This window comes from Sphaerodactylus townsendi, linkage group LG16 (genome assembly GCF_021028975.2).
Source record: "Sphaerodactylus townsendi isolate TG3544 linkage group LG16, MPM_Stown_v2.3, whole genome shotgun sequence".
In the NCBI taxonomy this organism is placed as follows: Eukaryota; Metazoa; Chordata; class Lepidosauria; order Squamata; family Sphaerodactylidae; genus Sphaerodactylus; species Sphaerodactylus townsendi.
The window spans coordinates 29,179,195-29,201,672 of record NC_059440.1 but is presented as its reverse complement, the minus strand read 5'-3'; the positions used below and the strand labels follow the sequence as shown (position 1 = coordinate 29,201,672).

The 22,478-nt window shown below is 49.0% G+C and overlaps 1 protein-coding gene across 1 annotated transcript; it reads right to left on the bottom strand.

Moving 5' to 3' along the window:
• Nucleotides 1-2,277: 2,277 nt before the first annotated feature.
• LOC125446000 lies at nt 2,278-21,897 on the bottom strand. Its single transcript, XM_048519465.1, has 15 exons — nt 21,821-21,897; nt 21,523-21,607; nt 21,122-21,221; nt 19,945-20,093; nt 18,996-19,095; nt 17,450-17,540; nt 15,573-15,701; nt 13,871-13,987; nt 12,753-12,983; nt 10,763-10,850; nt 7,778-7,891; nt 5,245-5,319; nt 4,931-5,065; nt 4,629-4,703; nt 2,278-2,655 (listed from the first exon to the last, which is right to left on the bottom strand). The coding sequence occupies exons 1-15, from the start codon at nt 21,824-21,826 to the stop codon at nt 2,510-2,512; spliced, it is 1,641 nt and encodes a 546-aa protein (XP_048375422.1). The 5' UTR covers nt 21,827-21,897; the 3' UTR covers nt 2,278-2,509.
• Nucleotides 21,898-22,478: the final 581 nt, after the last annotated feature.

Genomic DNA, 22,478 nt, shown 5'->3' with positions numbered 1-22,478 from the left:
GCAACCGGTCCCAGGGAAGGGGACGGGGGTGGGAAAGCCCCTCCCAGAGAGGTGAGGGCTCTTTTCATGGTCCAGGCGCCTCCTGGCCCTCTCCCTCCCACGTGGGACAGGGCTTTGCAGAGAAGGACAATTCCCCTTGCCTCTGCCCTAGTGGGCCCCCCACCCCGAAGACAGCCTGGACTTCCGCCAGGAGCAGCCGCTGCGTCTCTTTCCTGGGGTGCTGTCTGTGGGGTGGGGGTGGGGGTGCGCTGGATGAGGCCTGGGGCTTCCAACAGTCCTCCCCACCGGGGCGTCACCAAATCAGGGCCAGCACCTGCTGACTGGGCGGGGCCTTCTGCTGGGAACAGGTGCTTTGGTAAGTAGGGGCTGCCCAGAGATCTTTGCCCCCTCCTCCCCAGCTGGAGGTTTCAGGGTGTCACCCCGAATAGAGGGAACAGGATATGTTACCCAGTTCAGATTTAGAGAATCAAAGAGACAAAGAAAATGATTTCAAGAAGTTAGTAAGTTTATTAGAGGAACAGGTTGCAATATTATTTATTTATTTATTTATTTATTTATTTATTTATTTATTTATTTATTTATTTATTTATTTATCTATCTATCTATCTATCTACCTTAATATACCGCCCCATCCCGAAGGGGCTCTGGGCGGAGTACAACATAAAACATCATACATAAAACATCATACTATATCAGCTAGAGGAATCAAAATTATAATTAATATCTACGTTCCATTAAAACAGCAGTTATTTCTTAGTATAGGCACCCCACAAAACCCTTACTTAAAACCTAAAACCCTCCCAGAGAAGAGGGGGGAAGACAGTGGGTCCCGATGATGTTAAGGACCCCTATATAGCAGAAAGGAATAAAGGGGGGCACACTCAGCGGCTGGTCTCTCCAAAGGCCCGGTGGAACAACTCAGTCTTACAGGCCCTGCGGAAATCACTGAGATCTTTCAGAGCCCGGACAGCTGGAGGAAGAGTGTTCCACCAGGTCGGGGCCAGAGCCATAAAGGCCCTGGCCCGAGGGGAGGCCAGCTGTATCAATAGCACCCTGGGAGGAAAGACTCAACTTCAGCTTTGGGACTGTCCTTTTTATAGACAAAATTTCACATGATAAGTCATTAAATTCCGATACATTCCAAAATTCTTGACACCTGAACGCTTGGCTGGTGTGCCCTTAAAGGCCTTCTTTTGTTATGCGTTAGGGGCTTGTTTTAGGCTATAGTTTACTTATGCCTTCAGGGTCTGCCGAATCAGCAGAAAGTGTAGACATCCATGTTGTTTAGTTCTTTGTTATTCAGCTCAAGTGGAGAGTTAGAGGTTTTCTTACAGTGACTAACTTGAAATAACTAGTATAACATAGGAATAAGTATATCGTAATTTGAGTATAAGTAACAAATAAATGCTATTAAATGTGATTGCCCTGTTTCCCCGAATATAAGACATCCCCGGAAAATAAGACATAGTAGAGGTTTTGCTGAAGTGCGAAATATAAGGCATCCACCAAAAGTAAGACATAGCAAAGTTTTTGTTTGGAAGCATGCCTGAGGAACAGAACACAGAAAAATAAGACATCCCCTGAAAATAAGACATCTTGTAGACATCTAGCGCATCTTTGGGAGCAAAAATCAATATAAGACACTGTCTTATACTCGGGGAAACATGGTTATATAAGACTTAAATGTGACTAAATGCGATTAGACTTCAGGGTCCTTTTATCATATATGTTTGGTGTTTTGGTGTTCTGTACCATTTTAATATCACTTTTCTTTCTAACTCCATATATTTCTCAATCTTTATATTTTTCCAACTATTAATTTTTCAGTATTTCCAGTGTCTAGAAATCCTTCCTTCTCCCATGTTTGATTCAGTGTTCTTATCATGAATTCCTTATCATCTACCATATATTTATATATATGCCCTAGAATTTTCCCTTTACATTTTTCATATAGTTCAAGACACTTCGACATTACACATTCTCCTTTTATTCGTGAAACCTTTATCCTTTCCCAAATACCTCTGAAAACCAACCAGTTCTCGTTTCCTCCCAACTTGATAAAATTTTGTAATGTCATAATTTCTCCTCCTTCACTAATCAAATTTGCCACAGTTGGATTCCTTTTCTTTTCAATATTTGTATCACTTTTCCCCCTTCTTTTCCAGCCACACTTCCCAAAGGTGCCACATCCAGAGTGCCGGGCATCAATTTACCTCTCCCTTTTCCCCATATATCTAGTAGCACCTTTCTTGGCCCTATTGCAGTTTGATTTCCTTCCTTCAACGATTTATTAAAGATACCATGAACACCAACGCCTTCGTTTATTTCATTTTCGAACTTAACCCATACTTCAACATTATCTTCATTTATACTCAAGACTCTTAATCCGGAATGCTTCATAATATTCTTGCCCTTTCGGAACCCCCCAACCTAAATATGTTTTTGTCATATATATATAACCTTATTCATTACTCTTGGATTTTTTTGATTAAACACCCAAGCCTCGGCCCTAAACGTCCAGCTCCTGCAGCATAGCCTTGGTTGCCTGGAGTTCAATTTTAATCCCCTGGATCTCTGCCTGCATGCTCTGCTGGCCTGTTATGATCCCCCCGAGTCGTGCCTTGGCGCTGTTGAAGCGCTCCTGCTGGTCTCGAACTGAAATAAAAATGCAAACTGTTTAGCACCATCGGCCAACTAAGTGTTTGACTCTCAGTCCTGTCAGTCGTCCACCACTGGATGTCTCGTTGGGTCTGGCACGCCAGTATGCAACGCGGGTTCTCTGTCTGCTGCAGCGATAATGCCACAGCACTGTGGTGGCGAACCTATGGCACTCCAGATGTTATGGACTACAATTGGCCATGCTGGCAGGGGCTGATGGGAATTGTAGTTCATGAACATCTGGAGTGCCATCAGTTCGCCACCACTGCCATAGCATGACAAGAGGGTGTGACCCATGGATTCCCAGAAATCCATTTTCTGTGATAATATGCCTGGCCAAGCCTCAAAATGGAAGGATATGTGTATGTACCAATAAAGAATATATGTGAATTTTATGTTTTCCTCCCATCCTTTTAAAACTGTTTGTGGACCCCCATCTAGAGTAGGAATGTATTAATTTTCAATATAGATTTCTGAATGTAACCTAGATAGACCCTTCTGCTATGTTTTGTCCTAATATATTGTATCATTTTTAAAACGTTCAACTGGGTGATGGACTCTTTGATACTTTAGTAAAGATTATCCTGTCTACAAGAATGTATTAGAACTCCAGCTTTAGTATAAAACACTCAGGATACAGTGTAGATCAGTGATGATGAACCTTTTCGAGACCGAGTGCCCAAATTGCAACCCAAAACCCACTTATTTATCGCAAAGTGCCAACACGGCAATTTAACCTGAATACTGAGGTTTTAGTTTAGAAAAAACAGTTGGCTCCGATGTGTGCGTTACTCAGGAGTAAGCTTGGTGGCTTTGCTTTGAAGCAACCATGTAACTCTTCCAACGGGTGAATCACGACCCTAGGAGGGTTTACTCAGAAGCAAGCCCCATTGCCAGCAACCAAGCTTACTCCCAGGTAAAGGATCGTGCTTTAGTTCTGTGCATGAAAATCAGTGGGGTTTAACAGCGCTTAACAGGGTTACCTACACTGCTTCCCCAAAAGTAGGTCTTAGGTTTAATGCTAATAATCGAGCCCAACAGCCCAGGCCAGCCTAGATGTGGGGGGTGCGACTCTGCGTATGCCCACAGAGAGGGCTCTGAGTGCCACCTCTGGCACCCGTGCCATAGGTTCGCCACCACTGGTGTTGATTCTGTGATGTGTCGTTGCTCCGCATATAGTAATGTCTTAGGTAAATAGGAGGAAAGACCTAAGAAACATGTTGTTGCTAGTATATTCTTTTATTTTTAAAACTTGCTTAGGAATTTCAGTAGATTTCTCTCAGGTAATATTAAGTGAAGAAAAGGAGAGAGCAAGACTCCCCTCCCTCATTCCACAGGATGAAATCACTGACAAGAAAGCCAAGCCTTTGGACGTGCAAAATCACCTTAACAAAGAAAGTCCAACAGTCCAACCGTTGGGGAAGATATCTGCATGCCTCACCCCAAATCCCATCAAGATGTCTGTTTGAACACTAGATCCCAACCCCTATGATGAGGATTAGTGTCAATCTTTTGGTGCGGCAGCAATTACTATGAAATTCTTGAATGAACTGTGTTTCCCGCCAAACCCAGAAGCCTCGCGAGAGGATGCTCCGAAGCAAGACTTCCCTGCTCCATTCATAAAATTTGAACTAGGTTGTTTTCTTTAAGTTGTAAATGTTTTCCTTTGTTCTAAAGGTGCAGGGGTCTGCCCCCTCCACCTTGCTTTTGATGTGTCTGTATGAAAAGGGTCGACGCGCAGCCATGTGCACAGTCCTTTCCTGGACAGCTTTTGATGCACAATAAAGGATCCACTTGCTTTCAAAGACCCCTGACTCCTGCGGTCTCTCTGTTCACTGCCAGAGCTGACATCACTTTTGTTACCTGAGCAGTGGGTAACAAGGGCATGATTGCTCTAGGAACAGCGAGCGTGGCACTGCCAACTGCAACTCTCAATGGCCAACCAGCCCCGGTCGTGGCTCCCTACTTACCTATCTCCAGCATCATCTGCAGGGATGCCTGACTGGAGGAGAAGGTTCCGGACTGCCCGACATTTCCAGAAGCCCCTGAAAGGAAAACAAGGGTGTACACATGTTTGTCTGGTTGTGCCACAACCATGTTTGTCTGGTTGTGCCACTTCGGGGATGGGGTGGTATAAAAGTACTTTGCGCTGTGCTCAAAAGAGATTGATATTCCAGATCATATAGTCTGGTCTTTAGACTGGTCAGAGCCCTTCGGGGATGGGGCAGTATAAAAGTCTAATAAAATAAATAAATAAAATAAAAATAATCACCTGCGACAGGTGGCTGGTCTCTTTCCGAAGCTGATAAGCTTTCCTCCTCGGTCCCGGTGGTCAAATGTTCCCCGTAGGGCTCCTCCGCTCTCAGCACTGCTGCAACGACCCTCAGGAGCTGCTGTTTACGTGCGCCTTCAGGAACACAAACGAGAGGATCCCATGTCCCAGTTACAGTGTGCCTCTGATCAGAAGGCATGCTGACGGGGCGTGGCTGCCTCCATTATGTTGCTAGTTTCTATCTTATTTCATCAGATTGATATCCTGTCCGTGTGAGGGGTGCCTCCCAGCTCCGGTCCTGGCTCCCTACTTACACATCTCCAGCATCATCTGCAGGGATTCCTGAATGGAGGGGAAGGTTCCGGGCTGCGCCACATTTCCAGAAGCCCCTGAAAGGAAAACAAGGGTGTACACGTTTGTCTGGTTGTGCCACTCTTTAATAGGAATATAATGTATATTCCTTTAATAAGGAATATAATTTAATATAATATATATATAATATAATTATATTCCTATTAAATTATATTCCTTATTAAAGGAATATAATTTAATAGGAATATAATGTCAAACATTTCCAGATACGTTAGAAATCACTCATTGTTATAATATAAAACACACCTTAAAAATACAGCAACTGCTTCTGAAATTTCTACATTGGAACTGTTCAAGAGCTTAAACATTTTTCTTTTATCAGAGAACAGTGAGAAATTGAGTCCGATGTATAGGGACAGTACCGGCACCGATGTTTGTTATATGGAATATTGAGAAAGCGCCCTTGGAGATAGACTGAGGGAAAAGAGTTGCATCTTGCTCTGGTTATGACCCATCTACTCCTGTAATCAACTAGTTGTTCCAAATATACAGCCAAGCTTGTTTTCTGGGGAATAATCCCAAGGCATAGCAGGGAGCAAGTACTTTGCGCTGTGCTCAAAAGAGATTGATATTCCAGATCATATAGTCTGGTCTTTAGACTGTGATAAATCTCTGTGGCGGAAAGCATATTCAGAGACTCCCATGAAAAACCCAAGGAGAAGATTTTTTTCTCAATATGCAACCACCATTTCGAAAGCTGGAGCTCCCTCATTTCTAGCAAGGTTAAACTTCCCAGATCTGGACAGAAACACAAACGCAGCCCAAACTTGAATGTTATAGCCCAAGCCCTAGTTTCTAGTAAATGCTGTCCTGATTCCAAGCAAAGAACACTGTAAGGGACACAACGTGGGGTGCCAAATATCTTATACAGGAAATTTGACTGAACACGTTCCAAATTCTGGTGCCAAGCTTGGGTCCAGACGGGGATACCATACAGAAGGTACTGAACCACCTTAGCATTAAATACCTTCAGTGCTGCTGGGATGAACCTACCACCATGGATGTTGAAAAATTTCAATACTGCAGCAGACAGGTTTTTACAGCCTTTGAGAGTGTTATTCCTATGAGTGGTCCAACTTAGTTTAAAATGAAATGTTATTCCAAGGTATTTGACTTGTTTGATGTCTGCCCCTTGGATGGACCATCTCATGGGTCTATAGGTGTTAGAGAAAACCGCTCTTTTGGATTTCACTGGAATTAGTAAGAGAAGCCTGGGTTCTATGGCCAGCTGTTGTAATTTAAGCCATAGCAGCGATCTATCTACAGAATCAAAAGCCCCCTTAAGATCTATAAAGGCTACATATAGGTTAGAGTTCCCTTCATGAAGGTATTTAGTAACAAGTACTTTCAGCGTCATGCAGTGGTCTATGGTGGATTTTCCTTTTGTGAAGCAATCTGCCCCATTCCTATTGTCTTATTAATCTGGATCCAGTCCAAGAGACGATTCAGCAAGAACTTGGCATACAAGTTGCCTGAAACAGACAGGAGGCTGATTGGTCTATAATTAGAGGGGAGATTACGATCACCCTTTTTAAACATGGTATAATGGTTGCATTTGTCCAAATTGAGAGCACTGAGCCAAAATCATTCACTGTAGTGAAAAAGGAGGCTAATAGTGGGGCTGTTGCCCATTGCGGGTATGTTGTGCGGTGACGTAGCTTCAGATTTCTGAAAGGGTAGGTTTTGGGGGTTGGGGCCATGCCCCCCTCCCCTTGTGGCATGGCAACACCCTACCAAGCCCCCTGTGCTTACAAAAGCGGCTCTCCCTGCCCCGCCCGCCCCATCCCCTCCATGGGCTGCCGCTGTGAACCTTCACTGGTGATCCAACCTCAGATGCTCCCTTTAAATCCATCTTGAAGTGGGGGTGGATTTAAAAGGACTTTCCAGTGAAATGTTGAGGGGTGCCTGGTGCCTGGGGTGCAATTGCTCAGCTAGCAGCACCAAGCCTTCAGGGCATGCTGACGGGGCGTGGCTGCCTCCATTATGTCGCTAGTTTCTATTTCATTGGATTGATATCCTGTCCTATCCCCGGTTGTTGGCCTTTCATTACAATTCAAACCTCACCCGGAGGCCTAGAAAGTTGTAATGTATTGGCAAGAGTTTTTGTGCAAATGGTTAGGGTTTGGCTGTTAGGACTGGTGCTTTTTGCATGCTTGATGTTGTTTTGATCAATTAAAGAAAAAGGACAATAGAAAATAAAACCATTGGTCCTTTCCATACAAGAATATACTATAACGATAAGCATAGTCCCCTCTGCAAGCACCAGGCCGTTACTGACCCGCGGGGTGACGTCACACCATGACTGCCATGTCCTTTCCCAGCAGTCAGCCACGTGCACCCGACCCCCAACAAGCTGGGTCCTCATTTGACTGACCCAGAAGGATGGAAGGCCGAGTCAACCTTCCGATGGCTGCCTGAACCCCACTTTCGTTGGTCGACGCTGGGAGGATTTAGGAGCATCCCCCAAAGCCATACCTTTTTTGGCCACGCCCACACGCAGGCACTTGTTAAAACGGCATGCCGGACAATCCTTCCGAGTACTCTTTGTCACGACACACTCATTGTTGGCTTTACAGATGGACCTTCTGCCTGGGAGAAAATGAGAGAGGAGAAGCCATGGCTGAGCATCTGCACTGCATGCAGGAAGTCCCGGTTCAAGGCTCAGCATCTCCACTTTAGGGCTGCTGCATCCACACAGCATTGGATATTGCAATGCTGAACATGCATCTAAACATGGCCCACCCCACCCTTCTGGAGGGAGAGGAGGGAGGGGGAGGGGTGGTGTGCAAGGGAGGGGGAGGAGGAGGGGCCGGCATCTGGACATGGCCCACCCACCCTAGCAGAGGGAGGGGAGGGGTGCCATTCAAGGGAGTGGTGGGAGTGGGAGGGAGGAGTGACCAACAAGGAAGGGGAGGGGAGGGTCATTTGCAACTGGATTTTCCCCTGAGAACAGGACAATCCAAGAAGTGCAGTCTCTATCCTAAGAACCGCTCTAACAATCAGGTAGCAGGTGGTCGAATACTTTGCTGCAAACCCTGGAGTAAAATCTGTCACATTAGACCATTGCGAGCAAGGTGTGTCCCCTTCACTGACCAGGGGAACGCTGAACTGAACTCCAAACCGCCATGGTACCTAGGGGCCTAGAAATCTGCATGCTGATGTCAAGGATTTCCACCCCAGGAAAGTTCCAATGGAGAGGGAGGGATGTTGAAGGCAGTCAGCATAAGGTAGCTTCAATTGTTGCTACGTGAGGGGCGTTAAGAGGCTGGAACAAGTATCTAGATGAAAGGTTTGCTTAGATACGCAGGAGATTTATCAAGGACTAGATAAAGGTGCAATTTATTCATGTTTCATGAATATCCTTCCTTTCCTCTTTGTGGAATTCAAGGTGGTGCATACGGGGGTTCCTAGATGATCTCTTGTATAGGTCTGCTTTGATTCAGCTGTACTATATATTATTTATTTAACCCTCCATGGTGTTCAGGGCAGCATGCAGGAATAATGTACCTCTCCATTCCAGGTGCCACAGCAAGCAACAGAGAGACTGTATTGTCAAAGGCTTTCATGGCCGGATTCAACTGGTAGTGGTGGGTTTTCCAGGCTGTGTGGCCATGGTCTGGTGGATCTTGTCCCTAACATATGAACTGGCAAAACTTTTGACCTCACAGTTACAAAGCCACGTTGGACACACAACGCAGACTCAGCCCACTTCATTGAAAAAAAAATAGCAATCTCCACCTCAACCCTAGCAACAGACTTATCAGCTTTGACGTTGTCTCACTGTTCACCAAAATTCCAGTGAAAGACACACTCGCGCTCATCGGCCAGATTTTTCCAGATGACATCGCAGCTTTGTTTCAACACTGCCTAACAACCAGCTACTCCCAATGGGACAATGATTACTATGAGCAGACAGATGGGGTAGCCATGGGAAGCCCCCTCAGCCCAGTGATAGCCAATTTTTACATGGAACATTTTGAGAAACGAGCCCTCAAAACAGCACCCAGGAAACCCGCAACTTGGTTCTGATTTGTGGATGACACTTTTACAATCTGGAGCCACGGTGAGGAGGAACTTTCTGGACCACCTTAACAGCATCTACCCAATCATCCAATTTATCGTGGAAGCTAAAAAAGAAGGGAAACTGCCTTTCTTAGATGTCTTGGTCTTTCGCAGATCCAACCATCAACTGGGCCACACAGTATGCAGAAAGCCAATTCACACAGACCGGTATCTACATAAAAACTCCAACCACCATCCACAACAGAAAAGGGGTATAATCAAAACTCTGACAGATCGTGCCAAAGGAATTTGTGAACCTCACCTCCTCCCTGATGAAATCAATCATCTAGACTGGGCTCTGCAGGCTAATGGCTACTCCACAACAGAAATCAGAAGAGCTTCAAGACCAAGAGAAACCCTGAGGACTGAGGAGAAACAGCCCACCACCGGAAAAATATTTCTACCGTACATCAAGGGAATCGCAGATCAAATAGGGACACTGATGAAGAAACATAACCAACAGACCATCTTCAAACCTACCAGGGAAATACAGCAGATGCTACGCTCAGCAAAGGACAAAAGAGACCCGCTCACGTCTTCATGGGGTCTCTCTCATACCCTGCAGCTGTGGAAAGGTCTACATAGAAAACCACAAAACACAGCATTCAGACTCATATTAAGGAGCACGAAAGACGCTGTTGGCTTAACCATCCTGAAAAATCTGCAGTAGCAGAACATGGCTTAAACAAAACTGGACATAACATTTTATTTGAAAACACTGAAATTCTGGACAATTCAGAAGGTTACTTTGTCAGACTGCACAGGGAGGCCTTTGAATTCACAAACACCAAGACAACTTCAACAGGAAAAAAGAGACTCTGAGAATTAACAAAGCTTGGCTACCAGTACTTAAAAACACCAAAAGCAAACCCCAGGGGCATGCTAAGTTCATGAACAATGGACTCCACCCAAACACAGGATTTGCATTCACCAATACTGCTGCTGCTGCAGGGCATGAAAACGTGAATCACTCCCTGGACTGAAAAACCCCACCAGCAATACAATACTATCAACCACATCTTTGCATAACAAATTCTACCCAAACACTTACGGATTGGTTCCCCACCCTGGGACATGGACAATATATACCCCAAACATTCCCTTCTCTCTGGACACAGTGTGTAACAAACTTCCCTCTGTGATACACCTCTGAAGATGCCAGCCACAGGCGAAATGTTAGGAACAAGATCCACCAGACCACGGCCACACAGCCCGGAAAACCCACCACAACCAACAGAGAGACTGTTCCCTTCATCCTCTACTTCTGGGCTTCTCAGAAACATCTTGTAGTTTAGAAAGACCTTTGATGTGTGATCTAAGACTGTTCTTGCATTCTTAACAACTTTGGAAGGTATTTGGCACTGCTCACGGTTCAGGACGTGTCAAGGGGAAGCTTACCTCGTTGGAAGAACTTCCTGCACGCTTCACATGTTTGAACGGTAAGCTGTGTCCCCGAAGCTTTATCCCCGCACACCAAGCAGCCCTTCTGGGATATGGAATTCATAAGAACAAAAGAACATAAGAACTAGCCTGCTGGATCAGACCAGAGTCCATCTAGTCCAGCCCTCTGCTACTCGCAGTGGCCCACCAGGTGACTTTGGGAGCTCACAGGCAGGATGTGAAAGCAAGGGCCTTCTGCTGGTGGTGGTGGTGGTGGTGCTCCTGAGATTTGCAATCTCAGATCAAGGAGGATCAAGATTGGTAGCCATAAATCTGTCCAAGCCCCTTTTAAAGCTATCCAAGTGAGTGGCCATCACCACCTCCTGTGGCAGCATATTCCAAACATCAATCACACGTTGCATGAAGAAGTGTTTCCTTTTATTAGTCCTAATTCTTCCCCCCAGCATTTTCAATGGATGCCCCCTGGTTCTAGTATTGTGAGAAAGAGAGAAAAATTTCTCTCTGTCAACATTTTCTACCCCATGCATAATTTTATGGACTTCAATCATATCCCCCCTCAGACGCCTCCTCTCCAAACTAAAGAGTCCCAAACGCTGCAGCCTCTCCTCATAAGGAAGGTGCTCCAGTCCCTCAATCATCCTCGTTGCCCTTCTCTGCACTTTTTCTATCTCTTCGATATCCTTTTTGAGATGTGGCGACCAGAATTGAGCACAGTACTCCAAGTGCGGTCGCACCACTGATTTCTATAAGGGCATGACAATCTTTGCAGTTTTATTCTCAATTCCTTTCCTAATGATCCCCAGCATAGAGTTTGCCTTTTTCACAGCTGCCATGCATTGAGTTGACATTCCCATGGAACTGTCAACTAAGACACCCAAATCCCTTTCCTGGTCTGTGACTGATATCTCAGCCCTGGGGGGTCATCTGCATCATCATCATGGGGTGCCCCTGTCCCAGCAGGCAGTGGTCCTACACTTTCGAGTTCCTGGGGAGATCCGTTGGCACTGGTATCAGACGACCCACTTGGGCCATGTTGAGCAAGGCTGTCTGGGGAGGCTGGCTCTGTTTTAATGAAAAATTCTGCTCGGTATTCCTGAGACAACATGATTGCAAGAGGCTACAGTAGGGGGGGAACATACAGGGGCTGTGACAACAGCGACATTTGGCAGAATTTTTGTATCAAGGGTCTACACCAGGGTGTCCAACTCTGGCGCTTCAGATGTTCATGGACTACAATTCCCATCAGCCCCTGCTGGCTTGGCAGTTGGGAATTGTAGTCCATGAACACCTGAAGCGCCAGAGTTGGACACCCCTGGTCTACACTGAAGAGGTAGCAATCACTGGAAGGATCACTCACTGATCTATATGTAACACCACAAGGCATTTCCTGCTTGTCTAAACTTGCTTTGTTATATGTTTATTTATATATACATTTAAAAAAATTAGAAAAATACACTGATTACTTGCCAGTGGCTCATTTATATCAATAGAATGTGACCACAAACGATACTTACAGTTGATTTCTGTAATGGCTTAATTCTCAATCAGCACTGCTTTATTAAAACTATTGGCCAGGTTATTGTCATGACGGGCACATGGCTGGGAGTACAGAGAGCGCCTGGTAGCCTTTCTGTGCTTCCATCTTCGTCAGGACATGAATGCCCTATGAGCTATTCTCAAGCAGAGCCCCTGCAACGGATATTCCCCAGTCCTGCTGCCTTCCCCAGTTACGGCAGCCGCATCAGGTGGGAATCCTTGCGACGCCCCTGCAAGGTGAGTTAAGCTAAGAAAGGGCAAGTGGTCTCCACGTGTTGCACCCACCACAGTGATACCGCAGGCTCCCTTCCAACCAGCCCTGGACCCACCCCAGAGCCCCTTCTCCATCGGCTAGAAAAAGGCCTTTTTCTCCCCCAGGCAGCCCATCAAACGCAACACACGAGCCACAGGTCAGGGGGTTCACTTGGGTAATCTAGCACTGTTCTTTCACCTGGGTGTCCTCCAACAGCTTCTTCATGTCTACACAGAGCTCATTGAGGGCATCGAACAATTTGTCCATCCTGTCTGCGAGCTGGAGCATATCCTCTCCTGTCTCTTGCCAGTTGGCTGGGAGGATGCTTTCTAGCAGGTGGAGTTCCCCTTTGATATCGGCCTCGGTCTCCTGGAGCTTAGAGCGCTGGGCACGGAGGCTGGCCACCTCTTGCTTCAGTTCTTCAATTTGCTGGGGCAAAGGGAAGAGAACAGACTTCGGTTAGGACAGCTGCTCCTTCCCCTCCACAGCGGCCCCAAAGGCCCCCCCCTCCCCGCCAGCCACTGTGCCTTCTGGGCAGGTGCACGTCAGTCTTGATTGGGATATAAGGTATGAAGCCAAAAAGGAAAATATATTTAACGTGTTCGAAGCAACTCACAAAGGATGGAGCCCTTTATATAAAATGCTGTTAGCTAAAGAAGAGAAAGAGGTCCTTCCTGCCAAGCCAGTCCAGTTTTAACCCTGCAGCCTCGGCAAGGACCGTCAACCACGTGGCTCTTCTCTCTCGAGAGTGCCATAGAGAGACTGCCTTTCCCCCCTCCTCCTTTAAACAGAGAGACAAAGAAGAGTTCGGTTTTATGCCCCACCTTTCTCTCCTGTAAGGAGGCTCAGTGGCTTACAAATGTCTTTCCCTTCCTCTCCCCACAACAGACACCTGGTGAGGCAGGTGGGGCTGACAGAGTTCCGAGGGAACTGTGACTAGCCCCAGGTCACCCAGCAGGGATGTAGGAGTGCGGGAACACATCCGGTTCACCAGATAAGACTCCACTGCTCATGCAGAGGAATGAGAAATCAAACGCAACTCTCCAGATTTGAGACTGTCCCTCTGAAGCGCCACACCACGCTGGCTCTTGGCCCACGTGGCTTCTGACTGAAAACTGAAGCTCTGATTGCAGATCAAAATGTTCCTTCGGTGGCCTCTGTCAGCAGAATATGGGTTGTGTTCTGTCTCTCCCTGATCAAGTTGCTCCTTCTTCTCTCGGGACCTGGACTCTCCCTGAGAGTGGAAAGTCCGCCTCCTGCAGCAGCCCTTTTGTAACCGAGTCAGAATTGAAACAAAAGCCCCCCCTCCTTCCTACCTGCCAGACATCTTCCATCCCTGCTCCAGGCTCCGTGCTCTCCTTCATCTTTGCCAGCTGGTCCTCCAGCACGGAGAGCTTCCCTTCCGCAATCGCCAGTTTCTCTTCTGCGTATTCCTGTGCAAGAGAAGACAAGTCATTCAGAGGCGCAAAACGTCAAACGGAACTTCCTTTGGGGCCCCTCACCCTACATCTCCCCACTCCTTTGGCCTGTAAGTAGGGCCCTCAGGAACCCCCAGACACGTCTGGTTCAGCCGTTCCATGGATACGCGGAGCCTGGAACCGAGGCAAGACTAGAAGCAGAAACAGTAACCTGCAAACTAAACCGCAACGTTGCTGCCACCAGCCTCTCTTTTGTAGCCAGCCTCCCATTCCCTTGTGCCACAACCTCTTGCAGCTGGGTTACTCTAGCCTGGCTCCTGCAAAGACTTTGCATCTAATCCAGCTCGCCCCACCTGCTGCTAACCTGCTGCTGCATCTCCTTTGCTGTAAACTAGCACGCAGTCTCCTCTTGTGTTACTCTGGCGGCTCTGGAGACTGGGGTGGTGGTGGTGGGGTGAGGGAGCTGTCAGGGTCCCCTCTGGCTTTCCATCAAGGGGCTGAAGAGCCTCAGAGCTCAGCTCTCGCTGGGGAATCTCAGAGTTTGGCCCTGGCTGTGGAGCCCAGCCTGAGTGCTCTGCTTGAGCCTGGGGACCTGGTCCTGCTGGAACCTCTGGCTGCTCAGTCTCTGCATCTACAGGTAGAGCCTGAGAATCTGGAACCAACACTGTCCCCTCATCTCTATCTGAGTCTTCCTCCCAGGAGTCCCCATTCGGCCCAGGCTGAACCCTAACCAGGAGGCCCTGGGGTCTCATTGGCTTAGGGCTGGGACATCAGAGCAGCTCCGGAATGAGTATGTCCGGCCCCAAGGTCAGCAAGAGAGAGCAGAGGAGCCACCTCTTCTCCTGCCCACAAACAAGATAACAGTCGTAACTCTTTTCTCTTGGGGCAGGGGAGGCAGGGGAGGCCGACTTCACTACAAAACATGCAAAGCCATAAAGCACAGCCCCAGGAAAGAATGCAGTGATCACATATAACACAGCGGGTTACATTGATTCGAGAGTGCATCCATCTTGCTCAGATAAGCACCACCCTGGCCCTGATTCAGCAGCTGCTTGCGAGGGATTCCCGCAGAGACGGGTCCTTCCCAACACCAGCTCCGTTGGTTCCGTATAAAGCCAAAGATGCCGGCCCTTCCGCATGCACACAGGTGTAGCTCTTGCCAGCCACCCTCCCCTCCCGCCCCCCGATTCTCAAAGCTCCAGCTTCACTTAGCAAATGTTGACAGAGAGCGTCTACTAAAGGACTAAAATACAAATGCTCCTCAACAAGGATGCCGGCCAGAAGCAAAGGTCTTGGGATGCCAAATTCTGGCGCTGCAGCTCCCCTAAGAAGAGCCCTCCTCGATCAGTCCATCCCCTCCTGCATCCTGCAGCCAACTCAGCAACAGCGCACGGAAACCGAAGCCTGCCCTCATGTTGCCTCCTGGAGCTGGGATTCAGAGCATGACTACTTCTGAAGGAGGCGGCTGCACGCAGCCACCAGGGCCAGTTGCCACCAATGGCCTTCTCCTCCATGAGTCTGTTTTTGCGCAGGCCCAGGAATGGGCCAGGGGCTCCTTCACAGCTGCGGGCCCATGCCGCTGTCCCTCCCAAATGCTAACCGTATTATCACGGACACAGAGGATTTGATTGTTCAGTCTAGCTCTCTCCTTCTGGAATTCATGTTGTTCTGCCAGGAGGTTAATCAGGGTTTCCTGAACTTCCTGGGTGTTCCAGGTTATCTGCTGCATCTGGATCAAAAGAGAGGGAGGGGGAGGGGAGGGGAGGGACAGCCTTTTGGCTTTAGTATTACTGCTGACACCCCCCTCCCCACCACACATTCCAAATCCTCCAAGCTAACGGGGTTGTTCCGCGCTTGCTCGCTCGCTCATCAGAGGTGGCAGCAGACCCTGGCAGCCACTGGCTCCCCACAAAGTGCTCAGCTCCTGCTCACTGGCAGCCTTCAAGCAGCGGCTGGACAAACACTCGTCAGAGATGCTCCAGGTTGATCCTGCACTGAGGAGGGGGTTGGACTAGATGACCCACACAGAAACATAGACCCCAATGGCTATCAAGTCCTGTGGAGAAATGGCTCCTCCCCTTCTCCAATCAGGTATCATGGATTTGCAGGACTTAGAAATTCCAGAGGGACATCAGGAAATGCTACCTGACCTACCTGGGGGAAAAGATATCTTGACCCAGCCTGACCAGGTCAGAAGAGGGTGGGGTCTGGGAACGGATAAAACTCTGGGGAAAGATGGGAACGAGGGCTCTTTCTCTTTCTGCTGGGTCAGTGAAGGCAGCAGACCTCTTGCCAGGGCTGTGAAGGGAGCAGCCATTATTTGGACCATGTGCTCATCCAGGGAGCTCCCCCAGCCTGCCAGGTGATGAGAACTCTTTGAGAATTGCAACCTTCTACGCTTCTCTGTTCTCAACACCTACTAGAGTATGTTTAGCGAGAGGGACCGGGGATCTGCAGGTACATCTCCTTTGTTTTTGAACCCTTGCTCAATCTGGTGCAGTGCTAAAATATACTCCTGACCCTTTTATTTTTAATAAATACTTATAAACCGTAGATGTGGAGAACGGTTTCCTGCACCACGAAGGCCCCACTGTCTTGGACGCGCTGTCTGAATAGGAGGGGGGAGGAAGGCTGGCGAGTAGCTTCTCCTCCGGGACCTCCAATCTGCCCTCCAATCCCCAGGAGAGGGGAACCCGGGAAAACAAGGCTAGACCTCACAGTTGGAGAAGGAAGTTGGGGAGCTCTGTCAGTCCTCAAATGGCCAGGTGGTGGCAGCGGTTTACCCAGAGAGAAAGCCAGCCCTCCCCAGGAAAAGTTGGCAACCCTGGGAGAGGAATAGGGCCTGCCAGGTAAAGCAAGCCCATTCGGCCACAAGTCCAACCCCACCCCTGCAATGCAGGAACACACGTGGCCCCTTCCGACTCTATGATTCTATGAGGAGCGCTCCCGTGGACCCAGGCTCACCCCAGACCTGCACCTTGAAGACCAAGGGCCACTTTGCCCCACAGTCCCAAATTACTGCATCTCTGTTTCTACACCCCTAACCCCAACACTGCCACCCAACAGAATTGCCCTGAAACTAAGAAGAAGAAGGAGAAGAGTTTGGATTTAGATCCCCGCTTTCTCTCCTGCAGGAGACTCAAAGGGGCTTACAATCTCCTTGCCCTTCCCCCCCGTCAGGTGGGTGGGTCTGAGAGAGCTCCGAGGAACTGTGACTAGCCCAAGGCCACCCAGCTGGCATGTGTTGGAGTGCATGGGCTAATCTAGTTCCCCAGATGAGCCTCCACGGCTCAAGCGGAAGAGCAGGAACAAAAGGTTACTTGAATTCCCATCCAGGAAGTAATGTTTCTGTTCTAGGCCAGAATTCAGAAAGCCCTTCCACCCCGACCCATCACTGTCACCCCGGACCCCAAATTCAGGGGCTGCAGCGCTGGAGCTGCCTGCTACCTTGGAAGACACATCTGGGTTATCTGCTACCTTGGAAGGCACAACCTGGCTTATCTCCCGCCGCAACTGGCATAGTTCAATTTCCTGTTCCTGAAGCTTCTTCTTGGCGTCCTCCAGGAGCCTGAGGGAGAAAGAAAGGTGCGGTTGTCAACAGAAGCAAGCCCAGGGGAGGAAGCCGTGCTGGGGTGTTAAGTCAGAGGACAAAGGCAGAATCTTGACCACCACGCCCCTGCTGCTCCTGCTGGCCCTTCCAGCTCCCAGTCTGCCTGCCTGCCGGCCGGCCTGCCTGCCTGCGGGATTCCTGTGCTCGGGACCTGGGGCTGTCCGCTGACACCTGCTGCCTGCAGCACAGCCGCAGTCCACTTCAATGGATGCACGAAGTGAAACCTCCGTCAGCAGAAAATGCACAACAGGGGGAAAGTCTGGGGTTTCTTAAAGTGAAATGCAGACTGCAATGTTTCCATGCAAAGTTCAATCAAGATCGTGGCAGAAAGCAAAGCAACGCTCCCCGCCGTGGGGCCACCCGGTGCTGGATGTTTGATTTTGTTGAGCAGGAGAGTCACTCTCAGAGTGGTGCCTGGATTTTTGTAACCCGTGAGAGAGGGAGGGAGGAAGGGAGGGAGGGAGGGGGGAGGGTGTTCACATCATCAAGCAGAGATTTGGGGTGCCTGTCAGCTTTTCCAACCTCTTGGGGACCAGCCCAATGGAGAAGCAGCTAGAGAGACCATTCCCTCACTGTGTACAAGTTACGTCTGTTGACAACTCGTGCTAATGTCAAGTTGCCTCTGACCTGTGGCAACCCAACGAACTTACAATAATTAACATGATGTAACATAATATAGCAGTCCTGTGGGAACCCCATAGCCGGGGGTTGGACTTGATGGCCCTTCTTGGGGGTCTCTCCCAGCTCTATGATTCTATGAGAACGAATGGACAGGGTGGGAGTGCGCGTGTGTGATATAAAAATGATAAAGATATGCTTGTGGCAAGACCACAGTTGAGATATATTCATAGTTAAATTACATGTTGTGGTTGCTCTCAGGAAATCAGTGTCTGAGTGCTACTGGAACCGCTGCGTTTGCTATTTTGCAAGAACCAGCAGATACTTGCTCATGAGTGACAGGGCAACAGGGAGCACTGACCATGGGGTTTGAAGCATGTGAAGATGGTTCCCCCAACTGGTTAGGCTTTTTGCTGATCACGCTTACTGGACAGAAACTATAACTGGCCCCATACGTCACCAAGTCAGATGATGCTGAATGTATGCTCTTAACGCTGAATGTATTCTTAAAAAATATATATATTGGAATGTGCTGATTTGCAACAAGTCAAGATTGTGAGCCTGCGTGGACAGCCGGCCAGGATTGGCCAGAAGTGGTCAGGAGGGTCTGTTCAGAAACACCTTGAAATGAGCTGTACTGCGATACAGTCTTCGGAGAGTTGATACCATGGTATTGCTCTCTCCATGTCTACAGACATGTTAATAAACCTAGCTTGCTATTAGCCATCTTAGTCTGGAGTTTTCAGTGGGTAAAAACTTCCATAGCAGAGTCACGGCAGCCAGCCTAGGATATACCGTTTGTTCATCTCTATGGTCTCCTCCCGGTCATCTGCTGGGTTGCGTCGGAGTTGATCCAGGACTTTAACCTCCTTTTCCAGCTCGTCAGTCTTTCTCTCTGGAGCAGGATAGTTACAAAGAGAGTAGCAATTAACAGCCAAAGAAGCGCCATTTCAGTCACGGCTCCACCATCAACACACACACGCACGCGCACACACACACACACACACACACACACACACACACGGGAACTCTCTGATTCCTTGCAGACAGGATCACAGCCACTTTGAATGCACAGGGTGGGAGCTGGAGGAGCTAACCGGCTGTCTCGTGTCCTGACAAATGAACTCCACAGACAGCAGCCTCTCCAGCTCAGCACTGTCCACTCTGGCTGGCAGCCACTCTTCAAGGTCACCCACATTTCCTGCAGCCAGACTGTGCTACAGCCCCCTGAAGTCTGAGGGCAGCCACGGGACACGAGGCAGGACGGGGGCCGGAGCCTTCTCTGCTGACACTGCAAAGCAAAGTTGCTGCCACTGGATCCTTCTTGGTGCTGACTTCCAAGCAAGCCAGTCTGAGAGCACAACTCAGAGCTCCCTGAACGCTGGCCCTGGTCATCTCCATGGCGAGAGCCAGCGTGGTGTCGTGGTTAAGACCAGGTGCACTCTCATCTGGAGAACCGGGGTGGATTCCCCAAGTGGCGGAGGCTTATCTGGTGAACCAGATGTGGTTCCGCACTCCTGCATTCCTGCTGGGTGACCTTGAGCTAGTCACAGAACTTTGGAACTCTCTCAGCCCCACCTGCCTCGCCAGGTGTCTGTTGTGGGGAGAGGAAGGGGATGGAGCTTGTGAGCTGCCTTGAGTCTCCTTACAGGAGAAAAAGATGGGGTATTAATCCAAACTCTTCTTCTTTTTCTCCTCAGAAGTGTCAATAACCCAGCAAGACGGAGGGTTGCCAACGGCTCACCTTTCTCCCAAAGGAGCGTCTGATAATGTACCACTAGGTTCACCAGATCATCCTTGCTCCCCCACGTGGCGTCGAACTTCCTCTTCGTCTCCCTCATCTGAATCAAGTGGGACTGCATGACATTGCCCATTAAAGAGGGAGAGACGATCCTGCAAAGCAACACTGGTCAGACGCTCCCTACAAAACATTTGGCGAGCGGCCTCTCTCAAGGCTCTCAGCGCAGTTCACGCCACATTGATCAAAGGGCAACGATCCAGATTTGACAAACTCTATTAAGCAACTCACAGCCAACCATAGCCAAGCTAGGAAGAGGGAGAGCCAACGGCCACTGTGGAGAAACTGTAAAATGTCATGAGGGATGAGGAAGACAGCCACAGACACCCTCCCAGACATGGAGGACACAAGCATGTCCACCTCAGTGTTATTGGGTCCCCAACATGGTGACTGTGGGTGCCAGGGAACCCACAGTCTCTCTAACCCTCCCCCCCCACTGAATCGAAATTCCCAATCACTGATTGGAACTGAGCTGCCGGGGAGAGCGCCCACCGCTGAGCGGCCCCCCACACTCACCCGAGATCGGCTGCTCAACGAGAAGCAGCATTGTTATCTGCGTGGCACCAATGCAGTGGCTGCGTGGCTGTGCACCTGTGCGGCTGACACGGAACATTGCAGGGAACTCACCAGCGTATTTTCTGGTGATTGTAGACAGTGGGTGGGGCCAGGTGCAGCTTTTCCTCAGCAAGGCTTCCGAGTGGCCGATGGAGATTGGATGGGCTTCAAAACACTGCTTTGGCAGCAACCCGAGGATATTCACTGAGCGACTGACAGTCAGCTGCAACGGCCGTCCTGTGCTGGCCATTTTGTGGTTATACCAGTGGTGGGATCCAGCTGGTTTGCACCAGGCTGCTCCGGGGCTCCCTTGCTCCCACTTCCAGGGGCCACCGCCGATGGGGGTTGAGGAGGGAGCGGCAAACCGCGGGCCCACCAGCTGCTGTTGCCTCGCCCCTCAACCTCCATGGGGCGGGAGGGCTGAGCAGCCACAGATAGCTGCTGCTGAATTATTTGAATCCCACCACTGGGTTGTACCCACCATGCCATGCCTGAATTCAGAAGGTTGGGGAACTCGGATTTAGGACACGAGGATGTTTCTCGGTCTGGGTTGACCATGAGCACTTACGCGGAGGGCGAGGCGATCGCTTGTTGCATCTGGAAGTGCCCCTGCGGGGTTGCTTCACCTAAGCTGCTGCTGGAGCCAGACAATCTTAAGGAGGGAAAGGCTGGAAGAAGGGACCACACAGGAAGGTCAAGTGAATTTGAGGAGTCCAAAGATGAGAAGCTGCCCCTCCCCCCGCAGCCCCACCCCAGGGCTGATTCTCTACCAGGAATCCCTCCCCTAAACACTGTTCTCCTTCTTTACCCTTTTGGGAATCAGAAGTTGGCTGGTGCTGCAGCAGGTAAACCTGGGCGGCTGCAGGCCATGTAGCCCCCACCCCCGGGGGGGGCAGCCAACCTGCAGTAAGGCAGCCGCAAAGGGGCGGGAGGCTCGGCAGCATTCCTGCATGCACACCCAGCACTTACGTTTATTTTGAAGAAAGCACTCCAGTTTCTCACGGAAGTCTTCTTCGTGGGACACGATGAACTCCACGCAACGGAAGAACTCTTCCTGAGGGAGGCGGGAGGGAGGAGAACGGGACTGTGTGAACGACCGGCCGACCGGCCAGGGGCCTCCATGAAAGAGAACCATTCTGACTCGTCTGCCCTGAGTCCAAGTAAGGACCGTCAGTAACACAAATAAATGCACCGGAGAGGAGAACCTGGGCAGGACCCTGGGGTTGAGAAGCTGACAGTGGGATCTGGAGCCAAAAGAGGGTTTTACCTCCATTTTGGACTTCGCTTCTTTCCATTCCGGAGAAAGCGTTGTACAAATGAAAGTCCGGTGGGCAATCAAGACGACCACCTGCAGAGAGAGAGATTGGCCGTACGTCACGCTGCATGCAACGGAAGGGAGAATGGCTGGCAAAATGCATCGATGTGGGGAGGTTTAGAGAGACGCAGCGTTTCTGACATCCCCCTCAGGCGTTCCAAGAATTTTCCCAAAAGCAAGCAGTGGCAGCTTCCAGGGCTCTTCCTGTGAGAGGTGGAAATGTTGTTTTTACATATACCAAAGAGGTGTTGCTTTTATAAACATAAGTATACATGGGACAATGACAATGATTGCCTTATAAGTTATAAAAGAAGGTATCTTTAGATGTTTTCATAAAGTGTAAGATTATATCCCTGAGCCCTTCGGGGGAAGGCGGTATAAAAATATAACCAATAAATAAATAAATAAATATTGAGTTATCTACACACATAAATATATTTTAGTGCACAAATATGGGATTTAAAAGTCACAAAGAATATACTTTTCACAGAATCACAAGATTTAGTAGGTGAACTCTGAATATAAAATCCATGTATAGTATCTACACGAGTTAAGTCTGTTAAGTTGGATGGAATCCAAAGAGAGATGGGAGCATGATGCTTAGTATATT

Bases quoted from the DNA above. Each gene is read 5' to 3' on its own strand.
- LOC125446000 (XM_048519465.1), bottom strand. The intron at 19,096-19,944 runs GTGAGCCGTTGG...ATCCTGCTCCAG, and splicing joins GACGCTCCTTTGGGAGAAAG to AGAGAAAGACTGACGAGCTG. The intron at 13,988-15,572 runs GTTAGCATTTGG...TCTCTTGCACAG, and splicing joins TCTGTGTCCGTGATAATACG to GAATACGCAGAAGAGAAACT.